Source organism: Salvelinus fontinalis, chromosome 9, assembly GCF_029448725.1.
Source record: "Salvelinus fontinalis isolate EN_2023a chromosome 9, ASM2944872v1, whole genome shotgun sequence".
Classification (NCBI taxonomy): Eukaryota; Metazoa; Chordata; class Actinopteri; order Salmoniformes; family Salmonidae; genus Salvelinus; species Salvelinus fontinalis.
In genome coordinates, this window is record NC_074673.1 from 51,808,981 (window position 1) to 51,830,759 (window position 21,779).

The 21,779-nt window shown below is 44.9% G+C and overlaps 1 protein-coding gene across 3 annotated transcripts in view; it reads right to left on the reverse strand.

Annotated features, from left to right (window-relative positions):
* Window positions 1-958: 958 nt before the first annotated feature.
* The window catches only part of spg11 (SPG11 vesicle trafficking associated, spatacsin), an 86,472-nt gene continuing 65,651 nt past the window's right edge, over window positions 959-21,779 (reverse strand). Inside the window, exons 30-40 of one of the 3 annotated variants that reach the window (XM_055934819.1) lie at window positions 18,837-19,569; window positions 16,350-16,495; window positions 15,701-15,905; window positions 15,228-15,362; window positions 8,508-8,641; window positions 6,612-6,719; window positions 5,956-6,124; window positions 5,449-5,525; window positions 1,770-1,925; window positions 1,393-1,544; window positions 959-1,313 (exon numbers count right to left, since the gene is read on the reverse strand). In XM_055934819.1, the coding sequence (XP_055790794.1) occupies window positions 1,130-1,313; window positions 1,393-1,544; window positions 1,770-1,925; window positions 5,449-5,525; window positions 5,956-6,124; window positions 6,612-6,719; window positions 8,508-8,641; window positions 15,228-15,362; window positions 15,701-15,905; window positions 16,350-16,495; window positions 18,837-19,569 (2,199 nt within the window). In that variant the 3' untranslated portion in view covers window positions 959-1,129. Of the gene's footprint in view, window positions 1,314-1,392; window positions 1,545-1,769; window positions 1,926-5,448; window positions 5,526-5,955; window positions 6,125-6,611; window positions 6,720-8,507; window positions 8,642-15,227; window positions 15,366-15,700; window positions 15,906-16,349; window positions 16,496-18,836; window positions 19,570-21,779 lie in introns of all 3 variants that reach the window. The other 2 variants (XM_055934818.1, XM_055934820.1) reach the window with 2 other exon arrangements.

Here is a 21,779-nt window from a genome sequence, read left to right on the forward strand (position 1 = left end):
AGAGCTGTTCACTCTCGGAGCGTTCAGAGATCACGCTGGACGCTCTGGCCAAAGAGTAGGGCTGATCCGAGCATTGTGACCTCTCAACCACATTCAAGCACCTAAGCTAACTGGCTAAAGTTGGCTAGTTTGCTAGCTATTTCCAGAAATAAATGAGAGAACACCTCACTCTTCCCATTTCGAGTTCATGAGTTGTGGCATTGCACTGAAGATGGCAGTGCTTTGCTTTAGAGTACATGTGCAGCGGCGCGCTTTTGGTTCCAATTATTGCAGGCACGGTCATGTTGTATACCGCTGTATAGTCTTGAATAGCATCAAGATGTTATAGCCATGTGGTTACCATGTGGTTACCTTCTTATTGTTTAGTATAGTGAATTGGAGATTGTCTTAAGTTTTTATCTATGATTCACTATTGTGTCTTTATTTCCCTCTTGTATTTTCAGAGCACACACAACCGAGTTGGTTAACACTCAAGCTGTCAATCAAGCCATAAACATCCTACACTGTGCTGTGCTTTGCCCTATACTGTGTGAATCCTCATCTTTATTAAACCCACCACAAAACTGTAATCCACTTTACTGTCATCTGTGCCCCGATCAGCACCTGGGAGTGAACACATTAAGCAATACCAAACCAAAGAATATACAGTCCACCAAGTCTTCCACTTAGGGTGGCACCTTTCCGGTATCTTTCGTAAAATTTCAAGGTTTTACAGAAATCCTGGTTAAACGTTTATTGGAATCAAGTGGGGGAAAAAATGAAAATCCTGAATACTCCAGCATTCCCAGGAATTTTGGGAATGTTACTATCATTTTGCAACCCTAACTCTATTACAATTTAGGATCATTTACTTTGTCTACCTCGGTTAGGAAGAGGGGTAGACATCACAACAACAGCTATAATAACAGCCTGTGTGTGACTACTCAATCGTGTTTAAGTAAAGACAGAAGTCTGTAGCTTCAATCAATACGAGATTTATTCAGTTAGTCAGTGATTTTGCATGGAGAAAATAAAACATTATTTCGTGAAACTATTCATCTCCATGAAAGATGTTATAGAAAAGAGTTTGTAAAAAATTCCACATGCGTATTTGGAGGTATTTGACAGGGGCAGTGCCGTTTCGAATCAGCTACCTAGTACCCAGCCTGTCGTTTAGGTAACTGCTTGTTTTGGAGTCCTGAAGTAACATGTTGGCCACGTCGAAGAACTTGTGTTCATACGCAAGCTTGTAGTAGGTGTAAACGTCATCACAGTGTTGCAATAGTCTCTTCAGGTTCTGGCCCGCACTGCTCGGAGGCGTGTTGTGAGTCAATCTGAAAGGTAGAACCAGACCAAGGATTAATATCAGCAAGAAGATATTCCCTCCTAATTCTGGAAATCATCTGAAATTACTTTTGGGATATGTCTTCAAACAGGCAGGCGGGGAGTGGCCTGTGAAGTCGGAACTCCTCTAGGTAAGCAAAGTCTCCACTGAGGATGACCTTCTGGTAGAGCACCTCCGCCCAGTCTGGACTGTAGTCGTAGGCCTCCGACAACACAAAAGCCTAGAGACAAGAGAAACAACAGTTTAAAATAATAGCTTAAAATAAGCTTAGCTACATCTCATTATGACATACGACTGGGAATCAATCTACATTTCAGTACATCCTTCCCAAATCTAGGATTGGGATAATTGATTTTTGCTCCCACTCTTACATTAGCGCCCGTACCACAAGTCTAGCATTTGGATAACTGATTTAGTATAACACGGTTACATTTAGTGCCATTACCTGGTAACAGCGGGGCAGTGCCACAATGGCACCAAGGAGATCTGATTGGCGCAGGTTGATGACACGTTGGTCTTGACCGTGGTTCAGGAAGTGGAGCTGGAGTGTGGTCAGCTTTGCCATTTTGACACAACGTGCTGCCTGGCGTACACATGAGTCCTGAGGGAGAACACACACGCGCATGCATATGCGTGCACGCGTACACACACAGACACACAGAACGTTTTTATCTCCACTGCAAAGCTATTACTCACGTTCAATTAACACTAGAAAGACCCAGATAATAATGACGCAAAACAAATGTAAATGTTAAATAAGTCTATATAAACATTCTAACAACGACAGTGTGTTAAATCACAAACAGAACTGGAGTCGCTTTACCCATACCTATATGTACATAGCTAACTCAATTACCTTGTATACCTGCACATCAACTCGGTACTGGTACTCCCTGTATATAGCCATGTTATTTTTTACTCGTTATTGTTATTCATTATTCACTGTGTATTTATTCCTTGTGTCACTATTTCTATTACCTGTTTTATCTTTAACTCTGCATTGTTGGAAAAGGACCCGTAAGTAAGCAAGTCACTGTTAGTCTACACCTGTTTTTATGTGACAAATAACATTTGATTTGAGTTATAACCAGTTTTAGGAGGACATATCATTTTTTAATGGCTTTCCCGACAGTTGAAGGCGCCATGACCAGTTGATAATTACCCCGATAATTGCCTCAAAACTGAACCTAAACTATACCGATTTTTTTTTTTTTTTTTTTTTTACATATAACAGATGAAATAAATGAAGTAAAGTATGATAAAGGGGGAGAATGGGAGAGTTTATGAGCGAGGGGAAGCGAACGATGCACAAAAAACAAGCCTGGTAGGCACCATGAACAAAGCGAGACGGGAACTCCCTCCCTCTGCGCAAAATATGGAACCCACACAGGTCCAAACCTCATGTTCAAAGAATTTTTACCCTTGTAGGGTGGCCAAAATTAGGGTGACTAAATCAGTGGAGGCCAGAGAAAAAAAAGCTGTCAAAATAATACAAATTGCACAGCATCGCGTCAGCTAGGCTGGATGATGTGCGAGAACGATTGCTACCTCACAGGTTCACGTTTCCCGTTGAACTCGTCATCTTTCTACTCGAATCCGCAGGACATAAAACCATATAGAGGTGGGATAGTATTTTCATATTTTAGTATAAGCTTTCCAAATTAATGAGAAATTCCTGTTTAGAAGATTTTCTCACAAAAACAAGCATATCTCTGTGAAATGTCAACGGAGCACTGAACGCACCGGAATCTTTTTATTTTCAAAGCCTTTCACAATTAATTCAGCTTGTGCCATGCTAATTTAGCTTTGGCGACTCGTAGAAACAACTTTGAAGATGACGACCACAACATGTGCAATCCTCAAAAGTTGCTGCGAGAAAGCTGCAACGCTCGTCAACAGAGCTCTGTGATTATTATCGAATGTATTAGGTTAGGAAATCCGACTATTTGGATATACTGTTAATGAAATGTTAGTGAGACCCCACTGAACAACGTAGAACATGAATCATCATATTTGTCTTGGTAAAATGTATTTTATAACATAAAGAAGTGAAATTTCATCACCAAAGCCACTCTGGGTAGATTGGGTGGTCGTACTGAGCCATTAGTGCTTTTTCAGTTCAGTTTTGACAAGATTATTAAAAAAAATATCACGGTTTTCGATTAATATTAAATGCATTATGAATAATTACAAAAATGATTAGAGCTTTTTAATAGAAATTCCAAAGCCCAAAATAGTGGACATTCAACTGCCAAAACATTGAAAATATTCCATTGGCTCTGTCAGGTCCAAATAGAAAAATAGGAAATAATCAAATATTGCAATTCTGTAGACTATCATTTTTAATTCCTTAGAGTCATCATCTCATCTCTGCTCAGGCAGTCGCAGCCAGCCAGTCAGACAACCATCTAACGTTATCTCTGTTCTCCTCACACTGTACTGTCTTCGCTCAGTACTAGTGTGTGGACACCCTACATACACTGGATTCAGAAAGTATTCAGACCCCTTCCCTTTTTCCACATTTTGTTACGTTACAGCCATATTCTAAAGTTGATTCAATTATTATTTTTCCTCATCAATCTACACACAATACCCCATAATGTCAAAGCGAAAACAGTAAAAAATATATATATATATTTACAAGGGTATTCAGGTCCACTGCTATGAGACTCGAAATTGAGCTCAGGTGCATCCTGTTTCCATTGATCATCCTTGAGATGTTTCTACAACTTGATTGGAGTCCACCTGTGGTAAATTCAATTGATTGGACATGATTTGGAAAGGCACACACCTGTCTATATAAGGTCCTACAGTTGACAACTGTGCAACTAGACATCCCAGGTAAGAAGTCCACGGTAGTGCCAGTTCTGTCCTCGCTATTAGAAGTCGAATCATGGTGTCTAATGGAAGCTTTTCCCTGGATCAAAGTGTCGTGACGAGGTAATGGGTTTCAGTTGAATGTCTTCGAAGTTGACAATGTCAGAGCAAAAACCAAGCCATGAGGTCAAAGGAATTGTACGTAGAACTCAGAGAAAGGATTGTGTCGAGGCACAGATCTGGGGAAGGGTACCAAAAAATGTCTGCAGCATTGAAAGTCCCCAAGAACACAGTAGCGTCCATCATTCTTAAATGGAAGAACTTTGGAACCACCAAGACTCTTCCTAGAGCTGGCCGCTCGGCCAAACTGAGCACTCGGAGGAGAAGGGCCTTGGTCAGGGAGGTGACCAAGAACACGATGGTCACTCTGACAGAGTTACAGAGTTTCTCTGTGGGGTGGGAGAACCTCCCAGAAGGACAACCATCTCTGCAGAATTTCACCAATCAGGCCTTTATGGTAGAGTGGCCAGGCGGAAGCCACTCCTCAGTAAAAGACACATGACAACCCGCTTGGAGTTTGCCAAAAGGCACCTAAAAGACTCTCTGGTCTGATGAAACCAAGATTGAACTCTTTGGCCTGAATGCCAAGCGTCACGTCTGGAGGAAACCTGGCACGATCCCTATGGTGAAGCATGGTGGTGGCAGCATCATCCTGTGGGGATGTTTTTCTGAAAATAGCTGTGCAGCGACACTCCCCATCCAACCTGACAGAGCTTGAGAGGATCTGCAGAGAAGAATGGGAGAAACTCCCAAAATGCAGGTGTGCCAAGCTTCTAGCGTCATACCCAAGACTCGAGGCTGTAATCGCTGCCTAAGGTGCTTCAACAAAGTACTGAGTAAAGGTCTGAATACTTATGCAAATGTAATATTTCCTTTTTTTTCTTCTTTTTTTTTTAAAAATCATACATTTGCAAAAACAAAATTCAAAAATACTGTTTTTGATTTGTTATTATGGGGTATTGTGTGTAGATTCATGACAAAACAAAAATGTAATCCATTTTAGAATAAGGCTGTTTTAGAATAAGGCTGTACAGTAACATAAAGTAATGAAATGTTATGTTCTTTAAAAAATATATTTTCGTATTCTAATGTTTCGTATTCGGATAGCATATATTAAATCTACTTGTTCGAATGTTGATGTCCAAAACATGTGTCATTGGCACAAAGGGGGGTCCAAGGAGACCTTTCTAGCATTAAGCAACACTTAACAGAGGACCTGTGTTTGACAGTTGGAGGGATAACAATACCTTAGAATAGCTCTCTGCAGCATCCTTCAGGAGAGTAAGAACCTTTATCAAGGAACTTTTGAGTTCAGGGGTCACTGCTGTTATGGGATGAGCAGGGAGTGAGTGAAAAACACTGTCTGCATGTCCTGCAGCTCTTCATTGCGTTTGTGTCAATGACTCACACACAGGCTACATTCAGGTGCAAATAAAGTTAAAGCAACAGAAAAACTTCACAACAGTCTATTTTAAGAAGTTGCCCTCTATACAACAGGAAAGATACTACAATACTGAAAAACACATCCCTTGACACCAGGGTTGGGGTCAGTTCAGTTTTTGACTCAAGTGATTTGACATTCAATTCATAAAATGACAATTGTCTACTGTTTTCATATCCAGAATTGAAAAATGTATTCACCTCAGCCACTATACCATGTTCTTTATATACGTCACACATATATAGTATGTCTGACTTCATACTGTAACTGTAGTGATCCTCATACTATAACTGTAGGCCTTGTCATAGCTCACCCCAAGGCTGGGACTCGATCAGTTTGAGCTGGGTGCGGGCGGCTCCCTCGTGGTTCTCTCCTATCTCTCTACACATGCTGAAGCACAGGGCCACCATGTTGTACTTCTCGCTGTCCCCCGGCAAACACCGCTTGATGTAGTCCAGCAGGGCCGTCTTCAGCCGGAAGTTCTGCAACACACACACACCGTTTAGATACTAGCGTACTGTACGTATAAACAAGAGCACTACAAAACACACCAACTTTTATCCCCCTTTCACATTACTGAACCGACCCAAGCAGAGCTGTACTGGGCTGGCTTGGTTATGCATCCAATAGTTGCTGGAGCTGTCCTGGAAAGGACAACGTGAAAGGAAAATATCCTTTCCTATTGTCCTAATTCTGGTACTCCGAGACAGTCCTACACATCTAAAGCATGGTGTTCTCGGAAAACAGCATGCACACAACCCCTGTGATATATATATTTCCTGTCTCAACTAAAATACAATGACTAGATGCCTCTCGGTCTGGCAGGTCTGTTGTGTCTCTGTGGGTGTTCTGTCAGAACTCAACGGAGACTGTTTTGGGAAGAGCGATCTCTATCTGTGTTTGTGTGTGTGCAGTTTCTGCGTTTGTGTGTGTGAGAGAGAGACAGATCCGTGTGTGTGCGCCTCTTACCGACTCCACTTTTTTCCTGAGCAGCATCTCGAAGCGGTGGTTCTGGTTGAGCAGGTCGAAGATGTAGGTCATGTCATTGTATCTGCCGATGCCAGTTAGGAGACGCACCTGAAGGGGTCAACACAAGGTGAGCGCACACACACATACATATGCACGGAGAAAAGAGAAAAACAGTACTCATGAACTGACACCACCATGCTTACAGTACAGTCTTGGCCAAAAGTTTTGAGAATGACACAAATATCAATTTTCACAAAGTCTGCTGCCTCAGTTTGTATGATGGTAATTTGCAAATACTCCATAATGTTATATAGAGTGATCAGATGACTTGCAAAGTCCCTCTTCGCCATGCAAATGAACTGAATCCCCCCAAAATATTTCCACTGCATTTCAGCCCTGCCACAAAAGGACCAGTTGGCATCATGTCAGTGATTCTCTCGTTAACACAGGTGTGAGTGTTGATGAGGACAAGGCTGGAGATCATGCTGATTGAGTTCGAATAACAGACTGGAAGCTTCAAAACGAGGGTGGTGCTTGGAATCATTGCTCTTCCTCTGTCATCCATGTTTACCTGCAAGGAAACACGTGCCGTCATCATTGCTTTGCACAAAAAGGGCTTCACAGGCAAGGATATTGCTGCCAGTAACATTGCACCTAAATCAACCATTTATCGGATCATCAAGAACTTCAAGGAGAGCGGTTTAATTGTTGTGAAGAAGGCTTCAGGGTGCCCAAGAAAGTCCAGCAAGCGCCAGGACCATCTCCTGCAGTTGATTCAGCTGCGAGATCGGGGCACCACCAGTTCAGAGCTTGCTCAGGAATGGCAGCAGGCAGGTGTGAGTGCATCTGCACACACAGTGAGGCGAAGACTTTTCGAGGATGGCCTGGTGTCAAGAAGGGCAGCAAAGAATCCACTTCTCTCCAGGAAAAACATCAGGGACAGACTGATATTCTGCAAAAGGTACAGGGATTGGACTGCTGAGGACTGGGGTAAAGTAATTTTCTTTGATGAATCCCCTTTCCGATTGTTTGGGGCATCCGGAAAAAAGCTTGTCCGGAGAAGACAAGGTGAGCGCTACCATCAGTCCTGTGTCATGCCAACAGTAAAGCATCCTGAGACCATTCATGTGTGGGGTTGCTTCTCAGCCAAGGGAGTGGGCTCACTCACAATGCCTAAGAACACAGCCATGAATAAAGAATGGTACCAACACATCCTCAGAGAGCAACTTCTCAACCATCAACCATCCAGGAACAGTTTGGTGACGAACAATGCCTTTTCCAGCATGATGAAGCACCTTGCCATAAGGCAAAAGTGATAACTAAGTGGCTCGGGGAACAAAACATCGATATTTTGGGTCCATGGCCAGGAAACTCCCCAGACCTTAATCCCATTGAGAACTTGTGGTCAATCCTCAAGAGGCGGGTGGACAAACTAAAACCCACAAATTCTGACAAACTCCTAGCATTGATTATGCAAGAATGGGCTGCCATCAGTCAGAATGTGGCCCAGAAGTTAATTGACAGCATGCCAGGGTGGATTGCAGAGGTCTTGAAAAAGAAGGGTCAACACTGCAAATATTGACTCTTTGCATCAACTTCATGTAATTGTCAGTGAAATTCTTTGACACTTATGAAATGCTTGTAATTATACTTCAGTATTGCATAGTAACATCTGACAAAAATATCTAAAGACACTGAAGCAGCAAACTTCGTGAAAATTAATAGTTGCGTCATTCTCAAAACATTTGGCCACGACTGTACATTAATTTGGAGCAATTGGTTTATAGTAAAATCTCACCAGGTAATTCATTGCAAAGCCATCAACATATATTACGATGTAATTATGATACAATGACTGGGAAGGAGGCCCATGTGTGACCAGGCAGAGGGATTTACCAGCAGGCCGTAGTGTTCGCTGTGGGCCAGGTGTGCGTGGCTGAGGTGGCGGGAGGCCTGCAGCACCCTCACTATGCCCTCCATGTTACAGGTCAGACTGAAGCAGTCGTGGGCCAGAATCAACAGCTCCACCGCTATACAACAAGAGGGAGAGTTAGATATTATGCATCGTGATACATGATATTATCCACCAATACACTGCAACGCATTAAACTGCAAATTAATTAGTAACTGGTTGGCATGACTCATTTCCATTGGTAGCTCTTTACATACGTACCCGTATACAGGTTCGAAATAGCAGATTTTGCACACTGATAAGCGCCTAAATTTTAACGCGGTGGCTGTACAATAACACGCTACACATGACGTCAGAGCTCAAGGTCTCAATGTCTCAATATTGGTTTTTACTGACAGCGATTCTGAACTTGAACACCGCACGTGACAAGATGTTGCCCCCATCTCTCCCACTAATTGGGAAACTTTTGCAAATGTTTTGTTGTCTGAGTGTAAATAAAGAGGACTCTATGTATTTTGAAAGATGAGACGTTGAGGATTATAATAAATATTGCCTTTATGTCATACAAGCAAGTCAAACACCCGATAGTCCAAATGTGCACTGAACGTTTCCATATCAAAAAACGTGTCATATACAGTGTCAACGTTTATGATCACTACTGTATGCTTGATGTACAGTTACAAGATGACATGGCGTCATACCCTGGGTTGTTCTGAACAAGCCTATGTTTGTCGTATTGTGAAGAAAGTTGGTGGGGAACGCTCACCTGAATGCACTCGTGACTATTATATGCGCACCAAAATTATGATCGGCTTCTCCGAATTTCCTTGCGAAAGCCTAACACTGTAAGATCATATTTTGTAACGTAGCTAACCATGCTGGCAATAGAGCACGCTTTCAAATGACGCCCACCTTACCAGATTGCGATTGATAATGGAATGCGGAAATTTTGGAATGTGTAAACAACAGTGATTGTGAGAAGGCGGGGACGCAGGGTTGTGTTCCAGAGAAAACAACTACAAGTGTGCTTGTTCTAGTTCCTCAACGGCACAGGAAGGAGAGCTCAAACCAGTACCTTATAGTTGAAGACTCTTCTTTGAGTCATAAAAGTGCATTGTAATTACAATTGAAGTTTACATACACTTGGGTTGGAGTCATTAAAACTCGTTTTTCAACCACTCCACAAATTTCTTGCGAACAAACTATAGTTTTGGCAAGTCGGTTAGGACATCTACTTTGTGCATGACACAATGTCACGATCGTGTGGCGGATTAACGGACCGAAATGCAGCAGTTGGAAAATATGCCATCTTCTTTTATTTTAACACGAAGATGAACACGACACAAAAACACTTTAACAAAACAACAAAATAACAAAACGACCGTGAAGCTACAAACGTTGTGCACAAACATACAGGCTACTAACGTTCTTACATAGACAATTACCCACAATCAATGAGAGCCTATGGCTACCCTAAATAAGGCTCCCAATCAGAGACAACCGAAATCAGCTGTCTCTAATTGGGAACTCATTCAGGTAACCATAGACTCTCCTAGATAACTAACCAACATAGACAACTCTAGACATATACACTCAACACAAAACCATCTACTACACCCCATAACCCCTTTACCAAATAAACACCCAAAACCAACAAAACATAAACATTCCCCATGTCACACCCTGACCTAACTAAAATAATAAAGAAAACAAAGAATAATAAGGCCAGGGCGTGACATAACCCCCCCCTTGAGGCGCGAACTCCGGGCGCACCATACACAGTCTAGGGGAGGGTCTGGGTGGGCTCCCCTCCACGGTGGCGGCTCCGGCTCTGGTCGTAGTCCCCACGTCACCACAGTACCTAACCACCTCCTAGGCCTCCTCCAAACGACCCCCCTCCACATTAACCCCATTGTATTAAGGGGCAGTTCCGGACTAAGGGACAGCTCCGGACTAAGGTCCAGTACCAGGGTAAGGGGCAGTACCAGGATCAGGGGCAGTACCAGGGTAAGGGGCAGTACCAGGGTAAGGGGCAGCACCAGGGTAAGGGGCAGCACCAGGGTAAGGGGCAGCTCCGGACTGAAGAATGGCAGCTCCGGACTGAGGGACTGCAGCTCCGGACTGAAGGACTGCAGCTCCGGACTGAGGGATGGCCCATGGCTGGCTGACGGATCTGGCTGCTCATGGCTAGCTGACGGATCTGGCTGCTCATGGCTAGCTGACGGATCTGGCTGCTCATGGCTAGCTGACGGATCTGGCTGCTCATGGCTGGCTGACGGATCTGGCTGCTCATGGCTGGCTGACGGATCTGGCTGCTCATGGCTGGCTGACGGATCTGGCTGCTCATGGCTGGCTGACGGATCTGGCTGCTCATGGCTAGCTGACGGATCTGGCTGCTCATGGCTGGCTGACTGATCTGGCTGCTCCTGTCTGGTTGGCGGCTCTGGCAGATCCTGTCTGGTTGGCGGCTCTGGCAGATCCTGTCTGGTTGGCGGCTCTGGCAGATCCTGTCTGACGGACGGCTCTAGCGGCTCCTGTCTGGCTGGCGGCTCTAGCGGCTCCTGTCTGGCGGACGGCTCAGTGGGCTCATGGCAGACGGGCGGCTTTGCAGGCTCATGGCAGACGGGCGGCTTTGCAGACTCATTGCAGACGGATGGCTCAGATGGCGCTGGGGAGACGGATGGCTCAGATGGCGCTGGGGAGACGGATGGCTCAGATGGCGCTGGGGAGACGGGCAGTTCAGTCATTGCTGTGCAGACGGCAGACTCCTGCCGGCTGAGGCGCACTGTAGGCCTGGTGCGTGGTGCCGGGACTGGTGGCACCGGGCTGGGGACACGCATCTCAGGGCTAGTGCGGGGAGCAGGAACAGGGCATACTGGACCCTGGGGACGCACATTAGGCCTAGTGCGTGGGGCCGGAACTGGTGGTACCGGACTGGGGACACGCATCTCAGGGCTAATGCGGGGAGCAGCAACAGGATGCACAGGACTCTGGAGACGCACAAAAGGCTTAGTGCGTGGTGCCGGAATTGGTGATACCGGGCTGGAGACACGCACCATAGGACGAGTGCGTGGAGGAGGAACAGGGCTCTGGAGACACACTGGAAGCCTGTTACGTGGTGTAGGCACTGGTGGCACTGAACTGGGGCGGGGAGGTGGCGCCGGAAATACCGGACCGTGCAGGCGTATTGGCTCCCTTGAGCATTGAGCCTGACCAACCTTACCTGGTTGAATGCTCCCCGTTGCCCGACCAGTGCGGGGAGGTGGAATAACCCGCACCGGGCTATGTAGGCGAACCGGGGACACCATGCGTAAGGCTGGTGCCATGTAAACCGGCCCGAGGAGACGCACTGGTGGCCAGATATGTAGGGCCGGCTTCATGACATCCGGCTCAATACTCAATCTAGCCCTGCCAGTGTGGGGAGGTGGAATAACCCGCACCGGGCTATGCACACGTACAGGAGACACCGTGCGCTCTACTGCGTAACACGGTGTCTGCCCGTACTCTCGCTCTCCACGGTAATTACAGGGAGTAGGCGCAGGTTTCCTACCTGACTTCGCCACTCTCCCTTTAAGCCCCCCCAAAGAAATTTTTTGGGTTTTCCCACAGGCTTCCTACCGCTTCGTCGTGCTGCCTCCATTCGCCGGTATCCCTCCTCGCACTGCGCCAGAGAATCCCAGGCGGGCTCCGGCACTCTCCCTGGGTTGATCGCCCACCTGTCGATCTCCTCCCACGTAGTGTAACCCAGATCCTTTGTAGGTTCCTTTTCCTGCCTCCGAGCTAGCTCCTCATATCGCCGCCTCTCTGCTTTCGCTGCCTCCAGCTCAGCTTTGGGGCGGTTATATTCTCCTGGTACCTCCCGGTCTAAAATTTCCTCCCATGTCCATAAATCCTTGTATTGCTCCTGTTGCCGCTGGTCATGCCGCTTGGTCCTATGGTGGGTAATTCTGTCACGATCGTGTGGCGGATTAACGGACCAAAATGCAGCAGTTGGAAAATATGCCATCTTCTTTTATTTTAACACGAAGATGAACACGACACAAAAACACTTTAACAAAACAACAAAATAACAAAACGACCGTGAAGCTACAAACGTTGTGCACAAACATACAGGCTACTAACGTTCTTACATAGACAATTACCCACAATCAATGAGAGCCTATGGCTACCCTAAATAAGGCTCCCAATCAGAGACAACCGAAATCAGCTGTCTCTAATTGGGAACTCATTCAGGTAACCATAGACTCTCCTAGATAACTAACCAACATAGACAACTCTAGACATATACACTCAACACAAAACCATCTACTACACCCCATAACCCCTTTACCAAATAAACACCCAAAACCAACAAAACATAAACATTCCCCATGTCACACCCTGACCTAACTAAAATAATAAAGAAAACAAAGAATAATAAGGCCAGGGCGTGACACACAAGTAATTTTTCCAACAATTGTTTACAGACAGATTGTTTCACTAATAATTCACTGTATCACAATTCCAGTGGGTCAGAAGTTTAAATACGCTAAATTGACTGTGCCTTTTAAACAGCTTGAAAAATTCCAGAAAATAATGTCATGGCTTTAGAAGCTTCTGATAGGCTAATTTACATTATTTGAGTCAATTGGAGGTGTACCTGTGGATGTATTTCAAGGTCTACCTTCAAACCCAGTGCCTCTTAGCTTGACATCATGGGAACATTTTAAAAAATCAGCCAAGACCCCAGATTTTTTTTTGTAGACCTCCATAAGTCTGGTTCATCCTTGGGAGCAATTTCCAAACGCCTGAAGGTACCACGTTCATCTGTACAAACAATAGTACGCAAGTATAAACACCATGGGACCACGCAGCCGTCATACCGCTCAGGAAGGAGACACATTCTTTTTCCTAGAGATGAATGTACTTTGGTGTGAAAAGTGGAAATCAATCCAAGAACAGCAGCAAAGAAGATGCTGGAGGAAACAGGTACTAAAGTATCTATATCCACAGTAAAATGAGTCCTATATCGACATAACCTGAAAGGCTGCTCAGCAAGGAAGAAGCCACTGCTCCAAAACCGCCACAAAAAAGCCAGACTATGGTTTGCAACTGCACATGGGGACAAAGATCGTACTTTTTGGAGAAATGTTCTCTGGTCTGATGAAACAAAAATAGAACTGTTTGGCCATAATGACCATCGTTATGTTTGAAGGAAAAAGGGGGAGGCTTGCAAGCCGAAGATCACCATCCCAACCGTGAAGCACGGGGGTGGCAGCATCATGTTGTGGGGGTGCTTTGCTGCAGGACGGACTGGTAAACTTCACAAAAAAGACGGCATCACGAGGCAAGAAAATTATGTGGCTATATTGAAGCAACATCTCAAGACATCAGTCAGGAAGTTAAAGCTTGGTCGCAAATGGGTCTTCCAAATGGACAATGACCCCAAGCATACTTCCAAAGTTGTGGCAAAATGGCTTAAGGACAACAAAGTCAAGGTATTGGAGTAGCCATCACAAAGCCCCGACCTCAATCCCATAGAACATTTGTTGGCAGAACTGAAAAAGCGTGTGCGAGCAAGGAGGCCCACAAACCTGACTCAGTTACACCAGCTCTGTCAGGAGGAATGGGCCAAAATTCACCCAACTTATTGTGGGAAGCTTGCGGAAGGCGATAAAGCTGAAAGCTGAAATAAATCATTCTCTGTACTATTTTTCTGACATTTCACATTCTTAAAATAAAGTGGTGATCCTAACTGACCTAAAACAGGGATTGTTAACTAGGATTAAATGTCAGGAATTGTGAAAAACTGAGTTTAAATGTATTTGGCTAAGGTGTATGTAAACTTCCGACTTCAACTGTACGTAGGAACTGTGCACTCTTTGGAGAGGTGTGTAGCCATTTGGAGACACCAGTTACCCCGCTCACTCAAACCGTTTTTGTTTTTTTGTCTTATGTTGCGCCTACCACAAAATTTCCCGTGAATATTCTTATCATGTTATTGAATGTATCCAAAGTATTTTCAGATTTTGTTACCAACAAATACGGTGAAAAGTACAGTAAATGTAAAATGCACATAAAATCAACAGTGTTACGTTTGGATTCAGTCAGTGTCAGAATAACTGTTGTGTCCTCACCTTTAGTATAATCATTTCTCCATGATCTCCAAACGGTTCCCTTTCGATTGCTACCATGGTTATGCACATGCTTTTCATATTTCTTCTGTAAGAAACATTTAAATGTAGCCCTATCCATATAGGCCAGTTCCCACTAGTACAAGGGTTTTTAAAAAACTATGGCTTGACTAGCTAAATAGAGTGGAATAATTCCATGATAATACTATATTACCATTGTTTACCACTACAGTACTATGACAGAGTGTTTATCTAGTATTTAGTGTCTGAAGTAAGACTCAGCTAATAGACTGGAATAATTTCATTCCCATAAGAGAACAGCCTGTGTTATCCAGTGTTTGTCACTACTGTGAGAGTGTTACTGTAGTATTGAGTAGGGCCGGGATGATATCAGCATCGCAGTGTTGTCATTATGTTGTCATCCAGAGTCACATGTATTTATTTTCCAAGCTCTAGCACACACATTTTACATACAGCAGGTTTTTAAAGGACCAAAGTGTTTGGTCTGCTTCGTGTTTTTTTTTTTTCCGCCATGGAAAAAAATATTGCGATACTGGTATCGTCACAGCCCTACTATTGAGTATATCTTACTGCAACCGAGCTCTCCCAGTGGCACAGTGGGGATGTGGTCCAGCAGTTTGATGCCCACCAGGTTGGGGTCCCCACACAGCTTGGCCAGCTGCAAGAAGGACTCTCTCCCTTCCTCTGGACTGAACATCTGCTTCTCTGCTGTGAACACACACACCAATCACTACAGTCGTTGTGTCTGACTCAGGGTTTAATAAGACAGTAATAAAGTCCAATAGCAAGGATAGCGCAGGAGGTGCATATTAAAGCGTTGTAACCAATCATCTGAGCTCTTAGCTACGATTATACATTTCCTGTAACCGTAGGACTAAAAATGAATCCGTCTGACTAAAATTTGGGTTATAGTAGGCAAAATAACCACAACATATTCAATATATGAATAGGGATTTAAAAGTGTGAAAAAATATTCTAGAGGGGCGGTTAGTTGCATTTAAACAGCCATATCCATCAATCAACCAATCCACCATTCCTCTCACCAGTCTCTCCGTCCTGTGCAGAGGCCAACAGGCCCTGGACCACGGCGGTGGATATAAGCTGGGCCACGGTGTCAGGCTGCAGGCCCTGCACACTGATGAAGGCCTGGGCCTTCTTATAGCGCTCCGGCTGCTGGGACAGTAGCACCTTACACAGCACCGCCTGAGGCTCCTCAGCTGAGATCTCACTGTATGAACACTGCAGCTCCTAGGTAGCGGTATCAAAGGGTCAAAGGTTACCATGATCAAGGTTTTGTTCATTGGGCACCAAATGGAAGAACTGATTGAAATAGTGAGCATATACCTGCACTTGTACAATAAGAAAAGCACATTTTCATTTTATGTTCCAAACCGTTCCAAACCGTTTTTTAAAACATCTTCCTTTGTGCGCCCTAATGAACACGACCAAGTTCAACTCATAACGACATGTAGAAATTGAATAGATTAGAGAGTGAAATCACTGATCCTGTATATTAAAATCTAGGGTATTAATACAGTACATTATAAAAAATACTACACAACAACAATGCTCTCATGAACACACAGCAATGTACATAACTTCAATTGACTTCGCAGAAATAGGCTCAGTCTGTTGTTTAGGTCTGAAAAGGCAGCAACTTCGATGTTAAAGTCGGAAAAGACAGGGGAGTACCTTGGAGAGCTCGTAGAGACTCAGGACCTGCTTGCAGTAGCTCTTTCCGTGGCGACATTTATCCACCAGCATCTGGAGCTGAGTCACCGTTTGGTCCTCTGGGGAGGGCACCATCACAAAGGAGGACAGGCTGCTAAAACTGGTTGCTGGAGTGGGGCCATTCACAGAGAAACAGATGGACAGCGTTCAAAGAGGGGATATGTCAATAATGCAAAAGGCTAGACAGAGGACCAAAAGTGTTTGGACGGTTACACATTTGTTGTTGTTTTGTCTCTGTACTCCAGCACTTTGGATTTGAAATAATACAATGACTATGAGCTTAAAGTGCTGACTGTCAGCGTTAATTTCAGGGTATGTAATTTTTTTTTTTACCCCTTTGTCTCCCCAAGTTCGTGATTACGTTCTTGTCTCATCGCTGCAACTCCCCAACGGGCTCGGGAGAGGCGAAGGTCGAGTCACGCGTCCTCCAACACATGACCAACCAAACCACACTTCTTAACGTCCGCTCGCTTAACCCGGAAGCTGCACCAATGTGTTGGAGGAAACACCATTCAACTGACGACCGAAGTCAGCCCGCAGGCACCTGGCCCGCCATAAGGAGTCGCTAGAGCGCAATGAGCCAAGTAAAGCCCCCCTGGCCAAGCCATCCCCAAACCTGGACGATGCTGGGCCAATTGTGCGCCGCCCTATGGGACTCCCAGTCACGTCCGGTTGTGACACAGCGATGTAGATCGCTGCGCAACTCGGGAGGCCACTTTTAGGGTATTTTAATCCATATCGGTTGAACAGTTTAGAAATTACAGATGCATTTGCAGTTTGTTTTGATGTAGTCATTGCATGCTAGGAATATCGTACCAAAAGCTAAACTTTTGACTACTTTAATAGACATAAGTGAATTGTTCTCTAAAATGGTGGGACTATGTACAAAAAGTGATGTAATTTCTTAACGATTCACCTGAGCTATCAGTCTGCACTTTAACCACACTGTCATTGTATCAATGTGCTGGCGTATAGAGCCAAAATAACCAACAAACTGTGATTGTCCAAATACTTTTGTACCTCACTATAAACTATGTAGGTGTTGTGACTGTTACTGACAATCTTTGAATTGTTTGGGTGTATGTGAGTGTCGTTTTGATTCTTCAGAGGGTTGTTAACATTTTTGGCACTGGTGTTTGGATGTGTGTGAGTGTTTTTTAACTTGTGACCTCTGCACATGAAGACTGGGATATGTTCCGGGTAGCCTCTGAGAGTAACATCGACGAATACACGGATACGGTGACTGAGTTCATCAGGAAGTGTATAGGAGATTAAACCTGTTTAAAAACTACCGAAACCAGAAACAGTGGATAGATGGCGGCATTCGCGCAAAACTGAAAGCGCGAACCACCACATTTAACCATGGCAAAGTGACTGGGAATATGGCGTGTTAATAATAATAATAATAATAAGCGTGTTAACCCTCGCAAGGCTGCCGGCCCAGACAGCATCCCTAGCTGCATCCTCAGAGCATGCGCAAACCAGCTGGCTGGAGTGTTAAAGGATTTATTCAATCTCTCTCTATCCCAGTCTGCTGTCCCCACTTGCTTCAAGATGTCCACCGTTGTTCCTGTACCCAAGAAGGCAAAGGTAACAGAACTAAATGACTATCGCCCCATAGCACTCACTTCTGTCATCATGAAGTGCTTTGAGAGGCGAGTTAAGGATCATATCACCTCTACCTCCCCTGACACCCTAGACCCAATTCAATTTGCTTACCGCCCCAATAGATCCACAGACGATGCAATCGCCATCGCACTGTACACTGCCCTATCCCATCTGGACAAGAGGAATACCTATGTAAGAATGCTGTTCATTGAATATAGCTCAGCGTTCAACACCATAGTACCCTCCAAGTTCATCATTAAGCTTGGGCCCTAGGTCTGAACGCCGCTCTGTGGAACTGAGTCCTGGACTTCCTGACGGGCCCCTCCTGGGTGGTGAAGGTGGGGCCGAGAGACTGAAAAACAGCTTCTATCTCAAGGCCATCAGACTGTTAAATAGCCATCACTTGCCAGCTTCCACCCGGTTTAGCAACCCTGCACCTTAGAGGCTGCTGCCCTATATACATAGACATGGAATCACTGGCCACTTTAATAATGGAACACAAGTCAATTCAATAATGTTTAAATAATGTTTACATACTGCTTTACTCATCTCTTATGCATATACTGTATTCTATTCTACAGTATTTTAGTCTATGCCACTCCGACATTGCTCAATCTAATATTTCTATATTTCTTAATTCCATTCTTTTACTTTTAGATTAGTGTGTATTGTTGTGAATTGTTAGATACTACTGCACTGATGGAGATAGGAACACAAGAATTAAGCTACACCCACAATAACATCTGCTAAATATGTGTACGTGACCAATACAATTTGATTTGATTTGGAACAATTCTGACATGCATCAAACAGGTTAACTGAGGGTCGTGTGGAGCTTACAGCTGGGAATGCTCTTCTTGGGCAGGCCCTGATAGGTGAGCATGTCCTGCAGGCCAGCCTGGAGCTCGCCTGAGGCCAGGCCTCGGCAGTGCAGCACTACCCACATGTCCCGGGAGCAGAAGGAGAAGTAGCGGCACACACGGCTCGCTTCGTGGATACACCCATCGTCCAACAGCTGCCCCACCAGGATAGCCAGAGCACCCTGCTCCTCCGACCCAGTCTCCTCCCCACCCTCTTCCTCAGGGGAGAAGCTGGGCAGGCCGTCTAAGCTCAGGTACCTGGGCTCGTTGAGCACTGCCATCTTGGAGAAGGAGAACTCCCTGATCAGGGCCTCGTAGGAGTTTTCCTCGGGGGCTATGGTGGGCGCCGGGAGGGCGAACATGCTCTCCTTCTCCATGGCGGTGAGCAGGACTTGCTGGCGCACTCGGCTTGTCCACAGCTGCTTCTCCAGGTCCTCGAGACGTACCAGGGGAGCTTGGGTGAGCAAGGACAGCCAGTGGCCGGCCAGGCTGAGGAGAAGGCACCTCTCCTGGACACACAGCAGCTCTGTCTCGGCCACGGAGCCCCGGTGAGGCTCAGAGGCACCTGCCTGGGCCAGGAAGAACTCTGAGGCGGCCCCAGGATCAGTGCTGTTAGTCCTGAACTGCTCGTGGCATTTTCTCCAGAAGGACACCCGGGTCTCCCTCCTCTCCCAGTGCCGCTTGGCCTTCAGGGCACTGAGGTCTTGGAGTAACTTTACCAGAAGAGGGATATCAGAAGGAGCGTCAAGCCACAATGGTCCCCGTCTCAAAACATTCATCATGTACTGTGCCTTCAGAAAGTATTCATACCCCTTGACTTATTCTACATTTTGATGTGTAACAGCCTGAATTTAAAAATATTTAAATCTTTTTTTTCTCACCCATTTACACACAATACCCACATTGATAGTGTTTTTAGAAACAACAAATTTATAGATAATGAAATACAGAAATATCTCATATACAGTGCCTTCGGAAAGTATTCAGACCCCTTGACTTTTTCCACATTTTATTACGTTACATTCTTATTCTACAATGGATTAAAATAATTTGTTTCCTCATCAAATCTACACACAATACCCTATCATGACATAGCGAAAACAGGTTTTTCAAAATGTTGGCAAATATATTAATTATAAAAAACTGAAATGCCTTATTTACATAAGTATTCAGACACTTTGCTATGAGACTCGAAATTGAGATCAGGTGCATCCTGTTTCCATTGATCATCCTTGTGATGTTTCTACAACTTGATTGAAGTCCACCTGTTGTAAATTAAATTGATTGGAAATGATTGGGAAAAGCACTCACAAGCACTCACATAAGATCCAACAGTTGACAGTGCATGTCAGAGCAAAAACCAAGCCATGAGGTCGAAGGAATTGTCTGTAGAGATCCGACACAGGATTGTGTCGATGCACAGATCTGGGTAAGGGTACTAACAAATTTCTGCAGCATTGAAGGTCGCCAAGAACACAGTGGCCTCCATCATTCTTAAATGGAAAAAGTTTGGAACAAACAAAGATTCTTCCTAGAGCTAGCCTCCCGGCTAAACTGAGCAATTCGGGGAGAAGGGCCTTGGTCAGGGAGGTGACCAAGAACCTGATAGTCACTCTGATAGAGCTTCAGAGTTCCTCTGTGGAGATGGGAGAAGGTTCCAGAAGGACAACCATCTCTGCAGCACTCCACCAATCAGGCCTTTATGGTAGAGTGGCCAGACGGAAGATACTCCTCAGTAAAAGACACATGACAGCCCGCTGGGACTTTGCCAAAAAGCACCTGAAGACACTCAGACCATGAGAAACAGGATTCGCTGTTCTGATGAAACCAAGATTGAACTCTTTGGCCTGAATGCCAAGCGTCACGCCTGGAGGAAACCTGGCACCATCCCTACTGTGAAGAATGGTGATGTCAGCATCATGCTGTGGGGTTGTTTTTCAGTGGCAGGGCCTGGGAGACTAGTTAGGATCAAGGGAAAGATGAACGGAGCAAAATACAGAGAGATCCTTGATGAAAACCTGTTCCAGAGCACTCAGGACCTCAGACTGGGGCGAAGGTTCACCTTCCAACCAGACAATGATCCTAAGCATACAGCCAAGATAAGGCAGGAGTGGCTTCGGAACAAGTCTCTGAATGTCCTTCAGTGGCCCAGCCAAAGCCCGGACTTGAACTGGATTGAGCATCTCTGGAGAGACCTGAATATAACTGTGCAGGGACACTCCCTATCCAACCTGACAGAGCTTGAGAGGATCTGCAGAGAAGAATGGGAGAAACTCCCCAAATACAGGTGTGCCAAGCTTGTAGCATCATACCCCAAAATACTTGAGGTTGCAATCTCTGCCAAAGGTGCTTCAACAAAGTACTGAGTAAAGGGCCTGGATACTTATGCAAATGTGATATTTCTGTTTTTTATTTTTAAAACATTTGCAAAAAAATTGAAACTTTTCTTGTGTGTAGATTGATGATGGAAAAAAAACTATCTAATCAATTTTTGAATAAGGCTTTAACATAACAAAATGTTTTAAAAGCCAAGCGGCCTGAATACTTTCTGAATGCACCGCACATAAGTATTCACACCCCTGAGTCAACACTTTGCAGAAGCACCTATAGCAGCGATTACAGCTGTGAGTCTCTCTGGGTGAGTCTCTAAGAGATTTCCACACCTGGATTATGCAACATTGCCAACTATTATTTTCAAAATTCTTCAAGCTCTATCAAATTGGCCACTCAGGAACATTCACTGTCTTCTTGGTAAGCAACTCTAGTGTAGATTTGGCCTTGTGTTTTAGGGTATTGTCCTGCTGAAAAGTCAATTAATCTCCCAGTGTCTGGTGGAAAGCAGACTAAACCAGGTTTCCCTCTAGGATTTTGCTTGTGCTTAGCTCCATTCCACTTCTTTGTTATCCTGAAAAACTCCCCAGTC